The 24,496-nt window shown below is 43.1% G+C and overlaps 2 protein-coding genes and 1 long non-coding RNA gene across 7 annotated transcripts in view; 1 reads left to right on the forward strand and 2 right to left on the reverse strand.

Annotated features, from left to right (window-relative positions):
* Window positions 1-3,534, reverse strand: part of LOC135300969 (tyrosine 3-monooxygenase-like) — a 28,717-nt gene extending 25,183 nt beyond the window's left edge. Inside the window, exons 1-2 of the mRNA XM_064421061.1 lie at window positions 3,357-3,534; window positions 1,373-1,461 (exon numbers count right to left, since the gene is read on the reverse strand). Of these exons, the coding sequence (XP_064277131.1) occupies window positions 1,373-1,461; window positions 3,357-3,531 (264 nt within the window). The 5' untranslated portion in view covers window positions 3,532-3,534. The remainder of the gene's footprint in view (window positions 1-1,372; window positions 1,462-3,356) is intronic.
* The window catches only part of LOC135300970 (uncharacterized), a 77,982-nt gene extending 66,389 nt beyond the window's left edge, over window positions 1-11,593 (forward strand). The window contains exons 3-5 of one of the 2 annotated variants that reach the window (XR_010362714.1): window positions 3,404-3,585; window positions 8,425-10,060; window positions 10,967-11,593. This is a non-coding gene — a long non-coding RNA (uncharacterized LOC135300970). Of the gene's footprint in view, window positions 1-3,403; window positions 3,586-8,424 lie in introns of both variants that reach the window. The other variant, XR_010362715.1, reaches the window with a different exon arrangement.
* The window catches only part of PAH (phenylalanine hydroxylase), a 33,452-nt gene continuing 16,956 nt past the window's right edge, over window positions 8,001-24,496 (reverse strand). For 2 of the 4 annotated variants that reach the window (XM_064421060.1, XM_064421059.1), the window contains exons 4-13: window positions 21,692-21,780; window positions 19,481-19,548; window positions 16,939-17,135; window positions 15,818-15,953; window positions 14,786-14,855; window positions 13,155-13,211; window positions 12,037-12,132; window positions 11,588-11,721; window positions 9,632-9,747; window positions 8,001-9,068 (exon numbers count right to left, since the gene is read on the reverse strand). In XM_064421060.1, the coding sequence (XP_064277130.1) occupies window positions 9,025-9,068; window positions 9,632-9,747; window positions 11,588-11,721; window positions 12,037-12,132; window positions 13,155-13,211; window positions 14,786-14,855; window positions 15,818-15,953; window positions 16,939-17,135; window positions 19,481-19,548; window positions 21,692-21,780 (1,007 nt within the window). In that variant the 3' untranslated portion in view covers window positions 8,001-9,024. Of the gene's footprint in view, window positions 9,069-9,533; window positions 9,748-11,587; window positions 11,722-12,036; window positions 12,133-13,154; window positions 13,212-14,785; window positions 14,856-15,817; window positions 15,954-16,938; window positions 17,136-19,480; window positions 19,549-21,691; window positions 21,781-24,496 lie in introns of those variants that run through there. The other 2 variants (XM_064421058.1, XM_064421057.1) reach the window with 1 other exon arrangement.

Genomic DNA, 24,496 nt, shown 5'->3' on the forward strand with positions numbered 1-24,496 from the left:
TTCAGCTGCTTGTCAGTGGCTGCAACAAGTCCATGTAAAACACATGGAAAGCTGTTGGGCCAGACTCACAGAGATGCTGCGACATCCCAGCTTTGTCCCTGTGGGCTCTGTTCCCACCCTCTGGGCAGCAGGAATCTCCCTGGGGGCCCAGGGTGGCCCAGAAATTGGTGTCACAGGGACATCAGTTTGATTGCTGTGGCCAGTAAAGGACAAACTGAAAGTGTGGAGAGAAACAACCCAAACTGTCTATTGGTTAGGAAAATGCAAAATCTTTGCTGAGCTCCCTGTACATCAGCTTCTTTTGTGCTTTCCTCCGGCCTCTCCATTTTTGAGCCCTGCTCAGAAGCCTGGTAAATCAGCCCAGCTGTCACAGACAAGTGATGTTCAGTGCCTGAGGTAACTTGTTTTCAACTCGTTAGGTATTTCTAAATTGCAATACATTCTGTAATTTGGATTTATCCCCACTCAATACTTCAGTAACTCATCACCACTGCTGCTTTCCCTCAAACTCTTCAGTGCTCACACCTTCTATTTGGCAAAGGATGAGGGAACTTAGTCCAGTTCAAAGAATTCCTTATGTGTGTTCATTTATCTAATGAGAAACAGCCTAAGAGTTAGCTCAGGAAAATTACAAACACTTGGACTGTTTGTACCAGAAAGAAATAATGAAAAATGTCCTGGTTAAGGAGGACATGAAGCTCGCCTAGAACATTATAGTTGAGTGATTCTCAAAAATAGAAGATAGACTTGGAAAGGTCTATTTCGTATTGCACAGGACTGTACACAGCTCTCAACAAAACCTGGTGTAGGTTAATAAAAGGGACTTAATAGAATTCAGACATGTAGAGAAGGGAATGACAAAAACATTCTTGTAGATTCTGTGGACACACATCTACATCTTCACTACATTTCTCACTGCAAAATATCTCTTATTTTTGTCCTTTCCATGGATAGTTTCTATGTGATGCTTGACAGAATAAAATGCTTCTGTGACCTGACTTGTCAAGTGACAAATGGCTTTTTGGGGTCCCTTTTGTGTCTGTGCCTAACTCGCATCTCATCTGTACTGAAGCGGGGAAACTTTGATGAGAAATAAGTGTTAAATTGTTTGTTTGTTTGTTCTCAGTACTTTGCCTTACTATCATCACTAGAGCAGGGCTCTACAGTGCATTCTTCTTTCCCTCTCCTAGAATTTGTGCTTAGGATGTGGACATGCAGTCACTAATTCCACTGAAGAAGAGCTTTTACCTGCCCCTGTGGTTTTTTCCTCTTCTTTTATGAGTATTTCTTTACTCCTGAAGTTTCCCTTACAACAATCTCCCTACAGAGAGTTTCTCTTTTAAAGATGAAACAACAGTAATGTTAAACTTACAGGGTGACCATGGTCCAAACTGGGGTCATATTTAGTGATCAGATGGTGACACTTGTCCAGATCTTGGATTTTTCTGGGGAACCAGGGCACTGGAGAGAAGGCAGAAAGAGTTAAATGAAAGAGAATCAAATAAATTTTAGAGTGAAAATAAAAACTGTGCTGAAGATTACAAAGTCTTTTCATCAATATCTAAGAATTTTCATATCTACATGTTACCATAATTATCATACATCTCAGTAGTTGATTTGCTTTCTTACTAAACAGGCAGATTGGATGAAAAATTATCTGAAATTAACTTACTGTGATAATCTCTCAGTTTTAATTATTAGAAACAATTTTTAAAGGCAAAAATATTTTTTTAGATCACATGTGTTTTTTATTTGACACAGGGCAACAAATATATTTCTACATTCTGGATTTAAGAATATATTTTGGTCTTGTCTAAAAAGCAGTCTGACATTTTCATACCTTTAAAAGTTAGACAATATTTTTAAAAGAATACATGATATTTATAAAATTTCTAGAAACCAAAGAGGTGAAGAATCCTCAAGTTTTTTTCCTTCTGGCTTATTATTTTTTCCAGCAACATTATTCTTTAGCTATATTTCCAAACAGCTTCCTTCTTATAAAGTGGGAAGCTTTTGACTAAAATGAAAATAAAATGTGATAATTTTATTTTAAATGCCAGCATTTATGAGAAATTAATTTTAAAAAAGAATTGCTGGAAAAACACAAAGTTGAAATTGCTTTCTGAGGTCACACTGATGCTGTAATCAGACTTTCTGTGTTACAACTCAGAAAGGTCCATTTAGGGTCACCTTAATTTCATACTAAACAAGACATGAAACATCTTTCTATTCACTGGTAAATTTAACTTTTGCTGTATTATCTTCGATCCAAGAACATCAAGTTTAAAGAAGTACAAATCTAAACATACTGACGCATGTTGGGGAAATTATGTAATTTTCATGCATTACAACAAATTCTGTGATAAGTAGGAAGAAATACCAGTCTGACAGGTGCCTTATGCGCACCCAGAACTTTTTCCTGAGCCTCTGTCCCTGGCTGTACCAGTGGTTCTGCATGCAAGGAACCTTTCCTGCCATCTATTGCCATATCCCCTCCAAACCTGGACCTGAGCACAGCTGCCCCACTCTGTCCCCATACACATCTTGCTTGCTCCCTACAGAAAAAAAGACCCCATGAGCACACCCTCTTTTAACAGTCCCCAGTTTTTATTGTAGTTCTAAGTCCTGGCATGCCTGAAACCTCTCAAATCCCAAGGAAATCCTAAAGAAATTCTTCTCCAGCTCCAAAACCCTCTTTGGCTTTCCAGTTTCCCTGATAATAGTGATGCTCTTTTCATATGCCCACGGATCCTGAGAACAGCTTGACCAGGGCTGCCTCTCATGTTAGCCTGGCAGTGAATTTCAAACAACACCCAAAGGTGCCCAAACAGGACTGTGTAAGTTTAAAGTGCTCTGGAAATATCTGTCTGGTCTTGTCAAGAGAGGGGAACCCCATGGCAGTTCTGTACTCAGAGAACTCAGTCTGTGAGCTGGACCCTCAGCCTTGTCATCCTCAGGCTTGTACTAAAGGTCTCTAACAGCTGTATTCACCCATTCCTGCCTGCAAAGAGGAAAAATACCCATCTGCCTCTGTGTTTGTCTTGAAGCAATCAGTTCTCTGCACAGCTTTCAGCACAAAATCTTCCTGTCATTGAGGAGTTTCTAGTTTCTCCTCAGCTTTCTGTTCTGCTCTTCTATCCTTCCCATCTCCCTCTTTGCTGGAACATTTCTCACCTCACTTCCACTGGCTATGATAAAGTGCCTCTCTTTCTGCACCAATGGCAATGGAAAGCAGCCATGCAGAGACAAATAATGAATGCACACTCACAAACTGAATTACTATTATGAAGCTGAAGCTAAAACTAAAAAAAGGTTACTCCAAAAGACCTGCACTAAGAGATGCATACATTTCTTACCTTTGTCTTCTCTGCTGGTTTTCACATCCTTTGCTACTTTCTTTAAGGAGGTGATAAGGATACCAACATCAGCACTGTGAACTTCACATTCAACAAAAATGTCAAGATCATCCACAGAGTTCTTGGGCTTTTTGGCTCGACGGGATTCAAGGTGATAGATTTGAGTTTCAAACATCTACAAGAGCCAAGTGTTCATATGATGAAGCTTCTCCAAAGACTGAAAATCCAGGTAAGTCTAGACACACTTCTACAATGTCTTTAAAAGGTGACTAAAAGAGGTATTAACTAGAAGTACATGTTAAGCAATGAAGTCCAATAACATCTGGTTTACAAAGAGCTAAAATGCAGACAGAGCTAAAGATTAAACACTATAGCATTGGGGAGGGAAAGAAGGAGATGAAAGATGAGATACTGTTGACTGTAGAATTTCATCTGTGCAGAAATAGCAAATGAGTGGCTGGGTAACTTAAAACCCTGCCAGAATGAAAGCAGATCTATTGATGGATAATAGCACCATAATCATTAAATAATTGTGAGAAATAAGTAACAAGCACAATACTTTTCTTTAGAGTAATTCATTTTCCCAGATAAGAGTGAGCACCTGGTAGGGGTACTTCAAGTGTCCAGACTACATAATGCCTGTGTGGTTCACAGCTCTTATAGTCTTTCTATCTCCTGCCAAATATGCAGAGAAAATTCACTGGCTTCTAACATCCCCACAGTCTGAGTGCTTGAAATGCCGGCCACCACAACTGCTAGAAAGAAACAACTGATTGGTGTCTGCTCTAAACAGCCCTTGCATGAAATGGAAATGGTGATTCTTCTAAAACACTGTGCCCAGATTCTCCCCCCCTCCAGAGCACTCTTCCTCTTCACCATGAGACCAGCCCAGCCCTCTGAGCAGCTGGAGCAAAACCAGGACAGTGGGAAAGGGGGAAGGCAGCATGAGGTGTAAGCCAGGAGAAGGGTGAGAGGGGGAGAGGTGCAGACTGCGAGACATGAAGGCAGTAAAGACAGAAGAGAGGGCTCAGCAAAGGAAAGGGACATTGAGGTCTGTACCTCAAAGACTTTGGCTGCCTTAGAGAGCTCAATCTTCTTCACATTGTAGAGCGTGAGGGTCAGGATAACAGATGCTCTGCCATCCTCCCTGTTGGAGTCCAGGCTGCCTTGGCTGCTCGATGACTGTATGCCACACATCTCCTCCTTGTTGGCCTCTTCTTTTGGGCCTGACATCCCCACCAAATCAGTCTTCATCGGGAGATAGGGGAGTGGATTGCAACAGCCAGATATTGAGTGGAAACTGCCTGAGGGCGTGGGAGCAATGGCCAGGGGAATTGGAGATGCAGTGTGTCTGTGTGTGTGGTGAGCTCAGAGCTGCCAGGAGCAGGGACACAAGCTGGCTGCTGTGTGTTAGGTGTGGGGACATTTATGTTGGCTGTGCTAGGCACATCAAGGGAAGCCGCCTGCGTAGGATGTGCGCAAGAGCCCAAGATGGCCCTCCTCCCCTGGGCAACTTCAAAGTGCAGTCCTCCTGCTCTGTTTGAAGGTGTCTGCAAGCTGTTCAGCCTTGGATAGGGGTTCCTTTGTGGAGAGGCAGCCCATTAGCCTGAGGTCCATTTACATCTCTGAGTCTGGACTGACCTGCATGGTGTCTGACACTGTCCTTCATGCCCACTCTGTCTCACCTCACTGGGACCCCCTCTGGATTGTCTATATCCCCAGTGAACCAATGGGCTCTTCTCCAAATCATACGCCATTCTGAGTGTTGTCTCCTCTGCACAGACACAGTTCTGGAAGTGCCAGAGAGACCTCAGCCAGAGTCAGAACCCATTGCCTGTTTCTGAGCTTTTCCTGCCCACAGGATCTGAACCTGTTCTATCCTACCCTCCAAGAGAGGAGTGCTGCCCCAAGTTACATTCCTCTGTTGGAACTTGTTTCTGTTATGATTTTATCTCCAGTGACATAGGCTCTCAAAGAGACCAGGGTCACACCTTTCTTGTGGGTGGCCCGATAAGTTCCAGAGGGATTTAACTCTGCTCCTGACAAAGCAGGAACATCTCCCCTTCCCTTACACTTGACATCAAAAAAATTATTTCTGGATATGAGCACCCATATCTTCATACCTCAAGTTACAGTGTGCCAGACCCCCTGTGAAGGTTATCCTGCAGGTCCAGAAATAAGACCACCCCTGTGGCCTCCCTTTCCAGATGGAGCCATTTTTATGTGCTCCTTAGCTTATCCTGGCTCAGCCACACCCCTAAGTGTTATTGTGCTCTTACCTCTTCCCTGACTGAGGGAGTTAAACAAAATTTTGTTCTCGAGGGATCATGACAGCACCATGTCTTCCCTTGAGTCAAGACAGAGCACTGGGAAGGTCTTGATTTCCTCATCTCTTTCCTTGCTGACAGACCAACCCAAGGGGAATTTCGCAGCACTGTGCCCAGGAGGGAGGTCTCAGCATCCTAGGGAATGTTGGCTCCTCCAGACCTCAGGCACAGTGGGCTTTGCAGGGTGTGGTGAGTGCCAGCCTGGGAAGAGGGGTGTGCCAGCCATGCCCAGCCCAGGCCCAGGGGCCATGGGGCAGGCCACTGTCTGCCATGCAGAATCCATCCCTCATGCAGAACCCACCCCTGTGCAGAACCCATCCCTCATGAACCCTGCAGCACCCTCCAGGCCTGGCTTGTGTCCCAGGCGACTCCAGGAGGGCAAGGGGGCACCTCAGAGGTGGTTGAATGGCAGCTGCAACTGAATTAGTTGGGTGGAGAAATGGGTTTTAAGGCAAAAAAACCTCTTCCCATTCCCATGTTCCCCCAGGAGCGGTGGCAAGGTTTGGCACAGGAGAAGGCCGTGTTTGATCACCACAAAAAACCTGCACTTTTTTTAAATCTGGTGCCATTTCAGGTATCTTTATCCTGTATGAGAAGAGGGCCACTCATTTGGGATGGATGCAGCATAAATATTTTTAGTTTATTTAGGTTAATTTAGATGATTACATCTGAACATCAAAATGTCTTCTCTGACAGCTGACAGCACAGTCTGGAGCAGCAGAGGGAGTAAAAAGAATGCATTCCTATGGACTACTCCTGTGCTTAATCTCTTTTTCAACAATTTCTGCATTCTTTGGGACTAAAATGTCCCTTCTCCAAGGCTGCTGTCAGATGTAGGCATCTTCAGACACCCAGAGGAGTCCACCAGGTGTCCCTCCATCACAGACATCGCCCTGGGCCAAGGTCACTGAAAGGAAAGGGCCTCACAAAAAGCTTTTTTGATCACCTGAAACTGAGCTGGAGATGAGGACACTAAGAAATGTGGTCATAGTGGGACAGAAGTGAGGAAGGTTACCTAAAAGACTAGCTTGGGGTAGGTTAGTCAGAGTAGCACCCAAAGACTTCTGGAGTATGCAAATGTAGAGGAGGCTGGGCGTGGCTGTGCATTTCTAAGTAATGGCACACACCCATAATCTAGGCTGGATGAGTGACAGTCAATCAGTCCAAGAGAGCTTTTTTCTGCTCTGGGGAGCACCTCAGATGGGCATTACCTCCTACCAGAGTATTTAATTCAGGTTGACTTGGATGCTTACCATACAAGGAGGATTGGCATTGGTCCGATAATGCAAAAAGCATTTTCCTGCACAGCTGGAACTTTCTTTAGGCATGGAAATAAGAAGTCACCCATTAAGGAGTACTATTTAAAACGTGATTTATTTGTAGTATTTAAAGTACTTAGGTACAAGATTATTTATTCTGCAAGAAAATCTACTTTTCATACATTTCCTCTGCTTTTAAAATACTGAACATTTAATTTTTTCTCATTTGTCTTGCTGAGCAGCCATGCTATGCTGCTTTGGCTGGAGCTATTGCTTATTTAAACCTGCATTAGGGGACAGAGAATCAGACATGTGGCATCAATATTCTCTATTCCACTTGCACATAAAAGAAAATCATGAATCCTGAGCTCTCAATATCACTATAGAACTACTGCTGCTGTCATTCAAGCCAGAAGCAGAGGAGCTTGGAAAGCTGTCTAAGGATTACTTTGAAAGACTTTACCCTTGGGATGAAATTGCCTCTTTGTAGTATACAGTTGCCTCATGGGTCCTATTATATTAAGAGAGAAAAATATGGGCTACTTTCACACTGAAAATACATGTCAAGTGGGACTGAAAGATCTAGAGAGACATTGTGATGAGAAAGAAAGGAATAAAAAGATACTGAGATAAAAAAGGTTACTTCAAAGCACCAAAATGATACCATTTTGCATAAATATGTCTATTGAAAAGCATTCCAGCTGGTATCCTTAAATTAATGTTATTACCTACCGTATATGTAATGAAAATAACTGTACTTTCTATATTCCTAAAGGATGATACTTACATTAAAGCCATATTGATTTTCAAACTATAAATACAAAATTAGTACTATCACAGGTATGAGACTTGTGGCCTTTCAAATCCCTCTCCATCTTTCAATCTTCTAACAGAAATGTGACCCCCCCCGAGCCATGTTAGCGTGCAAAATTACTTCAAGCTGGAAATGCAGTTCAGCTTTGCTTTGCTCCATTCTGCTCCAATGCTGAGTTCCCTCCTTCAGCCAGGGAGCTACAAGGAGGCATTATACAATGTGGACCAGTCCAAGAGGCACTCAGTTGATTGAGTGAAATTTATTGGATAAATACAGAAAGAGCTTCCTGAACAGCAAGACTCTTCTCTCTCCATGCTCAGCTGCTGAGTTAAGCTGGAGCCACCTTTGGCTCCGTTTCCTGACACAGCTGAGATATACTTCAGGAAAAATTAAACTGCTTTCACACCCCCACCCCCCCCCCCAAAAAAAGGAGATTAAAGCTCAAATGGGCAGTGGAGCTACAAAAAAATTACAAAAAAATGTCATTACTTAGGACCTGTCTTGAAACATAACATGTTTGGGTTTGAATGCAGTTACACGGGGCACACCTGACCCAGGCCTTCCATGGCTTTGGTGGGGACTCTAGCCACAGACAGACTGAGTTAGGAATTGAAAGGCTCCAGCACCTTCAGCTGCATTGTAACAGGCATTTCCTCTCCATTTCCAAGCTGCTGGTATCCACCTTCTAGGCTGTGAGACCTCTCTCAGGGAAGAACACACAAAGAATGCAGCCTTCACACACCAGCCATCCACTGTGAGCAGATGAATATGCCTGTAAGAGAAATCTCCCCTTGTACCCTGAAAGATCTCCCTGGGTACCCTGAAAGGTGTACAGTTCCAGACTCCATGGGAACCTTGGACAATTGGGAGGCCCTGAGTGGAGAGTGACTGTGAGAGAAGGCAAGGTGGATCACTGTTCATCATTGGCATCCCATCCCTGGTCCCAGACCTCCCAGGTGCAGCAGATTATGATCTGCATGGTGAAGATCGCCTTCTGCTAACCTTTGGCACAAAACATGCATAGACTTCCCCCAGGTTCCCAGGAATAAGGTAACTTTTATACGTTAGTGAGAAAAAATGGATTAGTGTCTGAAGGCCAGAAGAGTTGAGAGTCACCTATAGATGTCTATTTCTCTGCTAATCTCTAATAATTAAGATATATAACATAATTATTGATACAGTTCACTGGAAGATAATAGACTGAGGCTAGATCAAGACTGGCACTTTCACATGATAGCTTCTAGTCACTAGCAAGTTACAGCAAATCTTCATTTGATCTTCTGGAGGGCATTGCAAAGGATCCCAATCTCACCTGTAAAGGAAAGAATCAGAGCAGTTAATTCCAAAACTAGCCCATTTCTAACACTCTTGTATGTTTTTTGCCCTTTATGTCCATTCTCTTATAGAATAAGGTGAGAACAGAAGTGCTGAACTGGACATGTTTATTAGAGTCTTACTGGAACTAGGTCTGCAGAGTCATCCCTTTGCCTTTGCTAGCCAGGCTGGCTCACAGGATCAGAGGAGATGGCTCTCAGCAGGCCAGCCAATGTGAGGGGGAAAATGTGATCAAAGCCACGCTTCTCCTTCTCTTCCTTACTGAAAGCAGCTAGGATCCACCTCAAAGCCATCTGCCATTTCCTACCATCTCCCCCAAAACTGGGTTTTTCAGATTTAGCAAGTTACAGTCAAGTGGAAATGCTTGTTGAAGCTTGGCTAGAAATTGGAAGTATTTTTTTCATGAGAAAAGAGGTATGTGCCGCCTTATCTTAGATAGGGCTCAGAGCATAAAATGCAGCCAGATGGAATCTGCCTTTTGGTTCCTATTTCTGACCCAAGTTTTGAGGAATTCAAGGTAACAAATGTGCAATTCCTTACTATTGATCGTGTCAGCTAAGTTCTTCAGCTGCTTTGCATTGTCCAAGACTTCAATCCTCTGTGTGTAGGGATTGTACCGAACAGAGAAAGGACGAGGGATTGTTTGAGCAAATTTCCTGAGGGAAAAAACATAAACAAATGTACAGTTTATTTTTTTTTTCCACCAACTCTTTTCTTTGTGTGTGCATTTGTTGATTGTGGGTGAAAAAAATCTATGGAAGGATATAACTGAAATTCCTGCTGACTGATCTGAGACCTACAATGTTCTGCAACACACTTGAAATTGCATTTGTCCTTATCACCTCTGGTTTTTTTCTGAACAGAACTAAGCTATTGGCATGGCAACACTGCTCCTGGTATAGGCCAACTATGTAGCAACTGGGATCTGCCAAGCTTGCAAACCTCATTTTCCTTTCATTAGTGCAAAAGGTATGAATTCTAATCCAAGTCTGAGTTTCTGGGGAATTAAGGTCAAGGATCTATGTCAAGGAGCAAGCAGGCACCTAACTTCTGGCATGGTCTAGCTCTTAAATTACCTGGTGGTTTGCAGGTAATTTAAGAGGTAGACAATAGTTAATTGAGTAAAGCAGCATTCCCTTCTGCAAAATAGTTAATTCCATGTCAAAAGCATTAAGACTTGGGTGTCTTGGGAAAATATTAATTTGCATAACCACAGAACTGCGGAAAGAAGGGCTCTGAATGGGATGAGATGGTCAGAGCTATTGTTCCAGGCTCCTTGTAGACCCCAGCAGGATACTGGCTTATATATCTGCTTTGTATTACTGAAGTTATTGCTGAAAGAGGAAGGGAAGCACGCAGGAGTTGATTATGGAGCCCCACTACACAGACTGTGACTCAGCAGGGTAAATCCCATAGGCCCAGAACAGTGGAATATGCTGGAGATGCCACCCCCACAAAGTTTCTTCAGTTTAAACCTTATTATTAACCTTATTAAGGACATTGTCTCAAACAGAACTCAGTATCAACAGGTCACAAGGTGTGACGGTGAAAAAATATTACGTTGGTATGATGAATTTAGCAGCATTGGTCTAGTTTTTCTAAGAGGAGAGATCACATTAGAAGATGGCTTTCCTAAATCTCAGATGAAGGTAAGATCCCAATTAGAAGATTAATATCTTAAGCTGAGATATTTTAGGTCAGTCTCAGAATTATTTTTCAGAAAGGTATTTTGTTACCCACAAACACACATGTCCAGATGCAAGCCTCCAACACAGGCACCAGACCAAACCCCAGACCTTCTATTTCAATTTAACCACTTTTTTTCAATTTGGTCACTGAATCAAATAAAAAAAGCTCCAACATATTTTGTTGCAGCTAAGTGAGGCAGCATTTTCCACATCCTCATGGAGCTTGCTGCTCAGGGATACATACAGAGAAGACAAAAGCTCTGTGCAGGATATCAATAGCCCAGCCCAGAAGAGAAGGCCATCCTTCCCAGGTATTTCCCCAGAGAAAAGGGCACAAGGAAAAGCTGCCAGAGTTATGACAGCTAAGCAAGCAGCTGGGCAGAGAAGGACCTCAGAGCTGGGGAGCCTTCAGAGGAAAAGGAGTAGATACTACGAGATTTTTTTTTACAATAACTGTTAATTCTAGTAATGGTAAAGTTACTTGGTTTACATTAATTAGCCAGATTTGACTTTAAATGTTAGTATCACTGCAGTTGAACAAATAACCTTTTTTTTTTTGGTTAGACAGACGAAGCTCTTAGTTACACTAAGCACAAATTCTTGGATTCAAGCATAAGGTATATTCCTATTACTATTCATTTTTGCCCAAGATTCTGAGGCTATAAAATGTTTATTATGTTTTAGCATTGCACAGATTTTTCTAATGCCTCTCAAAACATGAATGTCAACCCAAGACCTATAACGGCGATGAGATCCTCTGCATTTGCAGCAGACAAGAATGAGTTCTTCTCTGGAATGACTGCAGTACCTTAGCTTTTCTTTTGCATCTTTAAAACTTTCAGCAACATAGTAGATAGGCTGGAACTCTGTAACACAGTACTTCTGCACAGAAGTCTTCTCCAGGACAAGAGGCCGAATCTCAGGCTTACTTGATAAACAATACTATGAACAAAAAGGTAAGAAATTAATTTCAGTGTAAGAGTGTTTGAACATGCTGCGAAAGAAATCAAGAGCAACTCCATTTCAGACAGGGAAGAGTTTCTCCTGTGGTAGAGAGTGATAATGTCACTTACTGGGGAAGAAGGAGGTGTGAGTTCCTTGTGTATCCATACACCTACACATTTATCAGAGCTCTACAATGAAATACTACATTTCATCCTACTTCTGTGCACAAAATATGAAGCAAAATCAAAGATCCGAAGATATTCAGAAATTTGAATAATTATAAACGTATTTGAAATATTTTCTAGAACACACCTGCAGCTCCCCAAATGAAGACAGCAACCCTGCACCATATGCCTTGAGGGAATCTCCTTCCTTACAAAGTCCAAACTCAACTGTAAACCAATAAACCTGGAAAGAAAATGAGACAGAAACTTATTATTACTAGATAAAAAGTACACCATTTATTTGAATATATTTACAGTTTAAATTTCTATATAAGATGATGGTGATGTGTGTTAAATTCAAGTGTATAAATGCAATAAATGTCCCTTCAGACTGAAATTCTTCTCCTAGGAGAAGCACAGTACTAGATTCTCTGTGCCTGAGAATCAGTTCAGTTCCATGACAAACAAAGCTGTGTTTTACTGTGCTTATCTTTGTCAGCAGGAGCAATGAAATTATAGCAATAAAGCTTTATTTTGACTGGCCAACCCAGTGGAAGTTTGAACATTATTTTAGAAAAGTTTGAACCTTATTTTAGTAAAGTTTGAGTCCTGCTTCACACAGGGCATCTGACTGCAGCAGCAGTGTGATCAGGCTGTTGGTGCAATAGGGGAGGAAGATGGTGAGTGGCCTAATTTGACTCCTGGGTCTGTCCTTTTGAAGGGATATCTGCCCTGGCTCAGAAAAAACTACCCTATCTATCAGAAGTGTCAAAGCTGGTGGAATTCTTTGCCTAGGTGGCCCCCATTTGGCACTGGGAACACTAATCTCAGAGCAATATCCCCGATTTTATTCAAAATTTGCAGCTCTGGGTCTCAGTAGTAGCTATCCAGGTGATCTATGTTGACTATAGAGGATAGTGCCTGCCTGGCAAAGTGGAAGAGATGCTTGAAGGTGAAATAGCTACAGAAGCTGCCTCTGAAATTTCCTGTGGGGATGTAGCAACATATAATCTTTTCTTGCCCAATATGTTTGTGCTGGAGGAAATCTTGTTTGGACTTCTGTGTTTAATCACAACTGTCACTTTGAATAAGGGGTGCCAAAGCTATTTTCCTTCAGCGCAACTGTTTCAGGGTAGGGTTTTCCAATCATGATCTTCACTCTGATCCCATTCAGCTCTATGGGAGTTCTATCAGTGACTTCAGTGGCAGCAGAATTAAGACAACACAGGGCGCTTTGGAAAATTGAGCCCTCATTTATTAAATTACCGTAGCAAGTTTCTCGATGAAATCATCTGGAGCTCCCAGAGATGCCAGTCCAATTTCCTGTAACAATAAACCATTATTCTTCAAGCTGTTTATTGCAAACATTCTTCCTGCCCCGTCTTATGTAATTGCTCACATTTTAAATGTTACCATTGCTTACTACCACACACAAATGTTTACAGGACATGTTCCTATCATGCAAGATCAATTTTAAACCAGAAATCTCTCCAAAAATGAACAAAGGGTCTTGTCCAAATGTCATTTACAAGGCATGATCCTTTGTGCCTGGTACAAAGCCCATTGAGGTCAAATAAAATTTTCCTCTTGCTTTGACAGGCTTTTGATCAAGTCTACAATGAACATCTGAGAGAATGATAGGGACAAAAGGAGGCAAATCAATCACACCTACACACCTTATATATTTCTCTTTGTTTTGATGGGTCTGATTAAAGGAGTTCTCCTGGAGCCTTGAATGAGCTATTTTTTTTTTGAATGACAGGGCATGATTTGAAAGAGCTTATTCATACCTTGGGAGCTAATGAAGATTTTTCTAGGAGGCATGAAATAGCTGGATTCAAAAGACAGACACATGAGACTACATATAGCCAGGTTCCTTTCTTGATTTGCTCTAGTGAGGACTGCATTGTGCAAAAAATCAGAGGGCTCTCCCCACACACAGCAAAGGCATTAGAGGATCTTATCACCATGTCATATCCTAGGAAGCCAAGGTACAGTAGGGCTCATCTAGAAGGCAACACCAGTACTGGAAAGGGCAAAGCCTAAAGGCAATACTGAAAACTTACTAATGAGATCAAACTGACTTTTGTCTTTTGAGATATTGCATCAAGCCTGACTTTCTCCTCTCCTCTCCTCTCCTCTCCTCTCCTCTCCTTTCCTTTCCTTTCCTTTCCTTTCCTTTCCTTTCCTTTCCTTTCCTTTCCTTTCCTTTCCTTTCCTTTCCTTTCCTTTCCTTTCCTTTCCTTTCCTTTCCTTTCCTTTCCTTTCCTTTCCTTTCCTTTCCTTTCCTTTCCTTTCCTTTCCTTTCCTTTCCCTTCCCTTCCCTTCCCTCTATCAGTCTTTATGCCTTTCTAGCTTTGTTTATTTCCATGTTTTCTGATAGGATGCAGCCAAAACTTTACTGCTTCACTGGAGTTTGGCTTCTTTTCCAGAGACATTAACACTACCAAAAAGAAATCTCCTCTCCAGCCTTCTCCCATGCTTACAGCTGAGACAGTTCCTCACTTTACTCAGCCTCCAATGTCACTTCAACAGAAAAAAAAAACCAAAATCTCCATTCTCCCTAACATTTGAATATCATCATGAGGTAATTCCTCTGACTCATGAGCTATGCGACTTTACTCAGAAGGATCTGCAGGAAGGTTTTAAAAACTTCACAGTGTCTGTCAAAAAGCAACTCACACAAGGTCATGTTTGGAGTTGGACTTTATGTTTTCACCTACGTGAATTGTGTCCAGATTTCAAGCAATAAATAAACCACCTTAGCCACTCTTATACTTAAAGTATATTTAAGTATGCTTAAAGGTGAAGCTACACCACCCTTCACAGCTCTTGGACCATCCTCTGAATTACTGTGTGTTTAATTATATACATAATATAACCATTGAGTAACTTACCTGGGAAAACTGAGCAAAACTGGGATCAGCAAAAAGAGGCACGTGTCCTAGCAGCTCATGACAAATGTCACTGCAGGAAAACATGACATCTGAACAGCTGTGATTCAGGAAAAGTCCAGCAATGCTGGAATAATGCCCTAGAGCCAGCACACAGTCCAGAGCTCAGTGCATTTGCTCCTACCAGCAGATACTGTTCACAGGAAAACATTTTGCACTGAAATTATTCTCGTGGTGGAAATGCTTGCAAACCCCAGGGCTTTCTGTGCTTTTGCATCATACATCCCCTCAGCAGCAGGGACTGTTAGATTTTTCAAATACAGAAAAGTGATTTGGCGAGATGGAAAGGGGAAGGGGATAAGACGTCCAAAAAAGGCCTGGAAGACCTTTTTTGAAGGAAAAAAGGTGGAAAAAAGACATTTCAGCCTGGCATGATGACAATGGGGTAAACAAAACCAGAATAATTAGTAAAAAGTAAAATAAAGGTAAAAGAGTTTGTGAAAAGTAGGAAGGAAAAAAAAAAAAAAAACAACACCAAGGAAAAATTGCAACAATATGAAACAGAATAAGAAATCTGTTTTTAAAATGGCAGGGGGAAAAGGACAATTGACAGGGGCAGAGAGAAACACTCCACAATGAAAAAGAGATGGGTTCAGTGGTCTGGGCTTCTCCTGTCTCACTGCCAGTAGCTTGCTTGCAGCAGGTTATGTCCTTGCTGCACTCCTTGGTGCTAATGGTTTAGCTAAGTGCCCTTGTACACTGCTCTCTTGCATCCCAGCCACCACACAAGCAGGCCTTCAGTAGCAAAACTATCTCATCTGCCCCAGGAGAACCTGCAGAAGTGGCTGCAGACTGTTAAACACACTAGAAAGGTTCCATAAACGTTTCCAGAGGAGAGCAGTCCCTTGGCTGCTCTCCCTCAGCCCTGCTCCCAGGAGTGCTGCCGAGTCCCAGGCAGCAATTCCCAGCTGTGCTGACCCTGCTGCTGGTGTGCTGCAGCTCTCAAGAGTACCCTTTGTGTGCCAGGGTACTCACGGCTCCGGGGTGTACATGGGCTTGGAGGCGTGGCGGATGTACTGCGTGGAGTGGAACACGCGGAACGCCAGCCCAGCCAGGAAATCCCGAGAGGAGAGCAAGCCTGCCACGGGACGCAGCCGAAACCCAGTGCAGCCTGGAGGGACAGAAAGACAGCACCTTAAAAACAGCTGATGTGTTGGATTTATCCTCATCCAGACTCCTTACAGTGGGAAAAGTTTGTTGATGGTTGGTGTTTTTGGTTTTTTTTTTAATCTCTGTTGGAAGCCAGGACACTCCTCTGGCTGCCTGGATGGCTCGAGACCCTGGCAGGGGGCTCAGAGACCTTGGCACAGAGTCAAAGACACCTGTGCCTTCAATTTTAACCCATGGAAAAAATTACCAGCTGTGTATGAAGATGTACAATACGCAAGAGTTTAAGTAGAATGATAGTTAATTTGTCACAGGGTAAAAAAGTAGAATTTTGGGGTTTTAGACTGGGGATTCAAGAGGCAAGATGGAGGAATCTGGGTGTGTTCTGTCCTTCCTCCTCCATCTTCTGCTATGATGGTGGCACTTTTGGATTGGTTTAGAGTAAAGACAGACTGTCTATGATAGGTGATAGGTGCTGGGAAATATTGGTAAATAAAGTACACGTAGTTCTTAGTATAAAATATTAACACCACCCCAAGGACGGGAAGTGTGCCACAAACCAACCTGCCAGACAGACCTCAGTGGGCTGGAGAAAGAATGTGTTAGATAAGAGAAAATAAACAACTTTGAAAAGCAGAGCTGAGGAATCTGGCTTCTTCTGCGGTCACAGGGCTGGGAAAAAAGACTTTAATACCTCGTGAGCCATTTCAGCAACACAAAACCGAAGAAATCTCCTTATGTTAAATAGAGTTTAATTGCAGGCAATTTTCTGCCCAGGAATACCACCAGCACAGCATCTGAGCATTTGTCCCATTGTGTTCCCAAAAGCATTACAGCAAGACCTGGGACACAGGCTAAGAGATGCACCCAAACATCATAGGAAACCTTTGATAAATCAGGGATTGGTTTTCCTTCTCTGGAAGCACCACCCCCCACTGACAGCTGAGGCCTTTCACTTCATTTGGTTCTTTTAGGTGCTTCAAACTTACTCTGCAAGAAATTTGAAACATCTTCAAGCTGGGGAATATTGTCCTCCCTGTAGCCACAGTACTTCTCCAGCAGTGGGAACACGTGGTTGTGTTCATAGCAAGCATGAGTTGGATACAGAGTCTTCAGCTCCCTGAAGACAGTGCCCCAAGTTTTCTTTTCTTCTTCCGTATAGGTGACACGAGGAATAGGTTGGCCACTAGAAAGAAAATGGATGTCCTGAATAGCAGCCACAGAAAATGTTCCATGCCATCAACATGCTCTTTGTCCTTTCCCACTTGCCATTTTCAAAACAGTTCTCTTATTCTGCTTCATGTTGCAGCTTTACTAGGACTGGCCAGGAGCTGCTGGTGCAGGAGAGGAGATGTTTTTGGGCTGACACACAAGTGCAAAAGGAGCCTCACTGGTCCCTAGGCAGTATCTGGAAAGGACTCAACTGACCTTGGCTGAGATAATGGCCTTTAGACAGCTCCTTGCATTACTGTGTTAAAAATAAATCAGTGCTTGTTTGTCTTTTAAAGGTGCTCTTCTAAAAATACTTGCTTGCTGTTGGTTTCAATTTATTTTTTTCTTTCTTTATATGAAGGAGCTGTTTTACTTCTTGCTCTAGTGAGCATTATATTAATGGTTTTTGTAAAAACATGAAACCATCAGATCCATAAAACTCTGTTGCAGTGGCAGAGAAATTCTGATCTGTGCTCTGCGCCATAACAGATGCAGACTCCAGCCAGTTTGACTTTTTATAATTGTAATGAGCAATTATCAGTTAAATCCCACCCTCAGGCCTCCACGTGCTTAGCTCATGTTGAAGCTAACAGGAGTTATACATCACAAGCAGTTTGGTCTCCTGTGAATAACTAATTCCTTAGCAATAATGTTAAGGCCATAGGTGAATCCAGCAGCTTTGAAAAATCAAAGGGGTTTAAGTAACTTAATAGGTTTAACAACACTGCTGGAACAATGCTGAAGCTTTCCAAACCCCAGAGACCCATTGTTAAACTCTTGATGACACCCCACCATCTCTCACTTTCTCTTTTTTTTTTTTTTTTTTTTTTTTTTTGAGCCTCAGGGCAGCTCCTATGGAGAACCATCACCTTCTGTCTCTCTGTATCAGCTCTCCTTGATCTGTGGAGCTTTAAACATGATGTTGAATTATGAGGATTGCTGGGTGATTTTTGTTCCTATAGCATTCCTAAATAATCCTCAACCACCTTACAGGGCTACTGGGGGAAGCTATGGCTTTAAAACCTTTCAAATTTCAATTAAAAAACTGTTCTAGGGATCAATGGAGCCAGAAGCAAAGTAAGGCAGAGGGAAGAGGCAAGCTAAAAGCAAAGAAAAGAGAAATCAGGGAAACTGAGCATTCAACAAAAACAATAGGCAAATCTATTATGAGAGGAGGCAAAAAAACCAAAGGCAAAGCAGAGGCAAACAGCACAAAGAAAGAGGACAGAACAGATGCAAAAGAAGGGATACAGAAGAGGATTAGATTAATGTTAGGAAGAATACAAGGCAAGCAACCACTGACCCTTCTCACTGTTGCACCTGTGTAGCACCTTCACAACTTAAGAACCCTTTCCTTTTCAGGGAAGCCTGATAACTTTAGTTGTGCCTCTCCTCCTGTCCACTTCTCTGTATCTTCTGTGGGATATCTAAGAATGTACATTAGATCTGTTCACATCTGGACACAAAAATCTTATCCAAATTTTCTAGCTATGAACTGCCTTTCTGACTTTTTTCACCTGACATTTTATACTTTCCATCAACCAGTCCAATTTTGTTTCTCCTTTTGTGATTACATTATTAGCTCTTTGGCTCAGGGGCTATATTTTGATCCTGTGCAAATTGTAGCCCAAAATTTACCATATATGTTATTTTTTTCTTTGCAAACACAGTTTTTACCAGTCCCAGCAAGAATCAGGTGCAGTAGTACCGATCTATACATATGAGTGTCTCTGGGAACATAATTTTTTCTCCTCCAGATCTGATCATTGAAAGCAATCAAATATGCCTGTTCTAACTGAATGTATCATCTCTATTAATTTATTTTTCTTGGGAAATTAAAGCCTAAATTGCTGATTGCAGCTGGATTAGACATGATAAAAGTAGGGTAACAGACACTGGATTAGCATCAGAACCATATGTTATTCATTATTTTAATAGGGTATGCAGATCCTGCTTTAATGTTAATGATAGACACTCCTCCCCCAGCCCTGGTTAAATGGGGAATACCAGATTTATTCAATGCTCAGGTCTTTGTAGCAGCAAGTCTGCTGCTCAATTACACAACAAAGCTGGGAAAGAGGGGTGTTGTGGGGACAGAGGGGAGATGATGTCTCTTCTGAACAAGTGCCTGGAACAATTTACCTTTGTTTTGCTGCGATTTGGGGATAAATGCATGAACAGGAAGATTTAAACACATGGCAGAGAAAAGCCAACAGCAGGAGGATGTTTGTGGAAAAGGAGGGAGAGGCAGCAGGGTGAGAACCCTAGGGGAGGGCAGGAGATGAGGGCTTGCTTTGCTCCCATGCAGTGGGTACTCACTGTCTGTAGTTGTAGGCGATATCCGCAAACTCCTTCCTGCGGGCCCGGTACACGGGATCTTTGAACCCCTGAAGAGAAACAGCGATGGTCAGTCCATGCAAAACGGCCAGCAAGTGCAAAAGGTGAAGAGCCTTCCTCCCAGTGAGCACCCTCAGGCATGGCTGGTGCATCCAAGAAGTGCAGCAAGGTCGGTGGAAAGCTGCCTCCACTCAGCCAGGGCAGCGCTCCTTCCTGGGCTGCAGAGCCACGGAGCAGCCACAATCTCTCACCACCCCCACCCCTCCAAGTCCTCTCTTTTTCTCATTTCCACTTCATATAAGATAGGGAAATTTGTTCTTTACAGCAACAGCAAGGTGCTCCTGGCAAGAGCAACCCAGAATTATCAGTACTGGGATAACCATGCCCTTCTGGTTTCCCTTGAAGCTTGTTGCTGTCCCTGGCACAGCTGGGCTGCTCTAGAGAAGCAGAATCAAAACACATTAGAAACACATTTCTATCAAACCTTTTAGGCAGATTTTCAGCAGGAACCACACTTTAAAGTGATCATTTTCAAACTGCTGGAGGATCAGTAGCCACTTAGGAGGCCAAAACCCCCTATTTGTAGTACAAATTCAACAATTTGGAGGCAATTAATGACTACAAAGAATGTCTCATAGACCTTGTGGCTGGGAGCTTGACCTTTGCAGCTAATTAGCAATAAAACCAAGGATAAGAAATAAAACCTCTAAATCTTCATCTGGGATAACCGTTCTTCCACCCCAGTGTGCCTGCTGTTTAGACTAAAAGATCCTCAGGACCAGGAGTGCCTTCACCACCTGGAGTGCAGGAACATCCTCCTTCCAACCTAGGATGCCCTTCTGCAGGGAAGATAGGAACAGCTCCCTGGGCACCTCAGCAGTCCATAAATGCATCTCTTAGTGGTCAATGGCACAACTGGACTGAGGGGCCACAAAACACAGCCAAGTACAGGAGGCAGCTGGAGTGGAGTGTAAATTCACGAGCGGGAATAAAAAAGGGGTAGCCAACAGCCAAAAAAATGCACTGTCCAAGGTTAACCTGTCACGGAGGTCATTGTGATTAAATTCCATGCCTCACTTTACTAAAAACACAGGCTCTTTTAATTTCTCTTTTTCTGCACTCTATGGACTGTCACCTATTTACCCCAGCAGCTGGCTTTCTTTTTTAAGCACAAGTACCCACTAACTAATTCTAGGAACTGGAGGAGAGACGTTTCATTCCTTTTTATATATTTTTCTTTTTTTTTTTTTTCCCTAGGTTCTTTTTTTAAATACAATCTTGGTCTATTCCCACATGACACACAAGGGGGCCATTGGCTCAGTGTATCTCTTTTCATTCTGCTTCTCATATGACCACAGTGAACATCATGAATCATTGTACATGGTACATAACACGTCTTGAATTAAGCAATAGGTAGTGAATGACTAATCACCCCATCTCAATTAAACTAATAGCAGCAATTTTTGGTGCACTGCATGTAATTTATTTATAATCACCCTATCTCAATTAAACTAATAGCAGCAATTTCTGGTGCACTGCATGGAACTCAGTGTGTTTTGACAAATGAAAGTAAGTTGTTGTTTGCTTGGAGAGGGAATAGAGGCAGAAAATATTCTTGTATCTGAACAAAACTGAAAAACCGCAAAACAATTTTTTTTATCAGCTAAGTCAATGAACAAAACTTTCTGATGCTACCATTTAAACCATAAACTTTTTGAACCAAGAACATTTTCTTTTGTCCTGTCTCACCATAAAAGTACCATGTCAGGTTTAGTATCCACATAATAATACACTGAGCTAAATCATGTGTATGTAATCAAGGATGAAAAAAGTCTTTCTCTGGGCTATGCCATGTAGCTTCTTTTTCTTGTTAGTGATACACAAAGTGAGCCTGAAATCACTACATCAGAGCCTCCTGGGAAGAGTATGTGTGAGATGTGTCCTTGTGGTGGCCTTCTGCTCTGAAAACCACTACAACTTTTAAGATCTCTTGGCATTTGCTCAATTATAGCAACTTTTGGTTTGATTTACTCCATAACCAGGGATTGGGATGATTATAACCCTAGAAATGTGGTAGCCTTCTTGTCCTGTACCATATGAAATTTAGTCTACTAGATCTGTACTAAAAAAGAGCAAATTTAAATGAAACATCATTGCCAATAATTAGAAAAATTGCTAAAAAATAATTCTTACAGGATGATCAGCATCCAATTCTGCTCCGTAGCTTAGGATCTGATTGGCAAACCTGTCCAGCTCCTGGATACTTCTTGGGAACCACGGTACTGCAAAACAGAAAAGAAATAGAGACTGGTATCCTTCTTTGTTATTTAATTTTTTGCCTTCTTCTGACATTTTCATCTTTTCATCATATATATATAAAGAAACATATGCAAGGGGCTAAATTATTTCAATTCTTTTCCCCGTAGTAGGAAACAAGAACAAACCAAGCAAGTTCTCTTGAATCTGTGATCGTTTCATACTGTTGGAAGAATACAGAACATCAAGAGCATCTGAATCTTGGTGCAGACCTGGCTTGCAATGTTTATGATTTTCTGTTTATTACTTCTGGTGTCTTGGCTTATCAAAATGCAGAAAATTTTCACAATAAGCCAGAATCATCCCCTTCAAAGGAGTCACAGGAAACTCCGTAACAAGGATAAAGAATTTTTGGACTGTCTGAAACACTCTTTCTAAAACGTACTTGGTGCCCCCACTTGAGCTAGGATTCTGAAACAAAACAAATGGCTTCCTAATACCTCAGACTAGCACTGTATCACTGCAGTCATTCCACAATAATGCATTAACTTGATTAACTCTCTTGGTCTATTTCTCTGTTGCCTGTAACTCACATGCTATACACACTGTCTCAGGCACAGCCAGCAAGGAGAGACCTTGCTGACCACACAGTGTAATGCCCATGTGACCCTCTCATTACAGAAGGACTTAAGATGAGAGACAATGAAGAATCACGGGGATTTCCAGATGTGATATGTTGAGATAAAAAAAGAGTAAGTCAAGTGTCTTCATGGCAATTCAACACAGAGGACTGAACAGGGGCAGCCTCTATCAGTAAAAAGTTTGCAATTAATCAAGAGACTTTCTTGTGCAAATGGGTGTTGCTTGCTCAGCCAGTGCTTGGAAAACAGCCGATTCCCCTCTGTGGCTCTCTGCTCAGCTGGGAGCTCCGCTGCTGGGCCATACCTCCCCTTCTTATTATCAAGTGAACCTGATCCTCGGCCAGCAGCTGCCAGATGAGTTCCCTGCAGTGCCTTGGTAATGAGGCTCATCCCAGACCTGGTGGACCACCCGCAGGATAAGAGGATCCCTGTCTCCAGGACTATTCAGCCGTGTTTGTGCCGAGCCTCACGGCACGGAGGGCGCCTGTGGCTCTGGGTTTCTGCGAGGCACCTGCACGGAGCCGCTGGAGCAGCAGCAGCAGCTTTACAGCGCTCAATTTGGGGCCCAGGCAGAGAGAGAGCCCATACCCCGTGCTGCTGTCCCATCGCCAGCCTGGCTCCGTGCTGGGAGCCTTCACGTTTGTTTGCTGCGGGCCAGGAAGATCCCGGGATGCCGGAGCTCCCCGGGATGCAGGGACCCGCTCAGCGGTACCCGCGCCTTCCTCCGCCCGGCACAGGGGGGATGCTGTCCGCCCCTCTCCAGGATGCTTCTCCTTGCCCTAAAAACCAGAGCTGAGCAGTCACTAGATGGCAGCAGCAGACCCAGGAAGGTCCCCAGATGGGTTTCATTGCTGCTGGATGTACCGCTGGTTCTCCTAGCTGCTCCAGAAACACTCTGCCCTCGCCGTCAGAAAGTTTCCTGCACCCCAACCCCTTCACTTGAACTAGTCACAGGGGGGAGTAGAAAAAAGTGTGTTTGATCTATAGAGAGTGGTCACTACTTACATCCATTTTCTATCTGGGTTTGCCCCCTGGCTGTAGCACTGAGCTTTGTGTGATGGTGGGGAATTGCTTCACTGTTTTGTGCTTCAGACTCCCCACTACCAGCCTGGGGTGAGGTGCACTGGTGAATGGTTTTGTGTTAGGCACTGGGGAAGAAAGGCTGCCCGGCAGCCCCACAGCAAAGGATTTGTCAGTGTTAAGAGAGAAAACCACTCTTCTCAGGGATGCACCACGACCTGAAGGGTCCAAGCTGTGTGGAAAAATTGGTGGGGGCTGAAGTCTGCACTGGATTTTTGGCAGTGATGTCTGTAGGGCTTTGCTGGCCTGAATCAAAAAGGTCTTGCTGGGCAGGGTTTGAACCATTGCCGACTTACTTTCATTAAATATCTTATTCTCTAGATTGCCTTAGTACTTGGTGCAGGCCTCATTAAAGACTCGAGTTAAAACTGACTCCAGGCTGATGTAGTGCCAGTCCTGGGTGTGGAGATGGGCGATTTGCTTTTTCCCTAAACAGGAGAAGCAACTTCCTAGCACCAAGTCCTGATCCTGCCTACCCAAACACCAGCAGTAGCTAAATGAGAGCAGCTCTGAGCTTGCAGAATTGGATGGACGTGGCAGGCTGTGGAAGGGAAATCCCAAGGAGACTTAGTGCTGCTTGCACCAGTGTAAATTGTTAAGCTGGGTCCTTGAAAGTTTTGGGCTTTCTCAGCTCTCATGGAAGAAAGAATCCAAGACTCTGAGCACAGTTCTGGGGCAAACCCTGCATGAAGTCCATACAGCCCTCACATCGAGGGCCAGGGTGAAGAAAGGCTACTGGTGGGTCTTCTGCCTGGATGCAATGTGCCAGGCCGCTGTCCCCAGCCCTCCCAGAAACTATTCAAAAGATCAAATCAAATTACCCCCTGGCTGAATCTATCCCATATTTTGTTTGCGACATCCTCCTGCAGCCCGTCCAGACTGGCTGTCTGTCTGCACAGCCATTAATGAACTGCCAGGGCGAGCTCTTGCAACACTGGGCCTCTGTGAGGGTCTGAGGAGCAAACGTGGGCTGATCAGTAATAAATATTGATTTGTCTGTAAGTGAAACAGCAGCATTTAT

Source organism: Passer domesticus, chromosome 5 (assembly GCF_036417665.1).
Source record: "Passer domesticus isolate bPasDom1 chromosome 5, bPasDom1.hap1, whole genome shotgun sequence".
NCBI lineage: Eukaryota > Metazoa > Chordata > Aves > Passeriformes > Passeridae > Passer > Passer domesticus.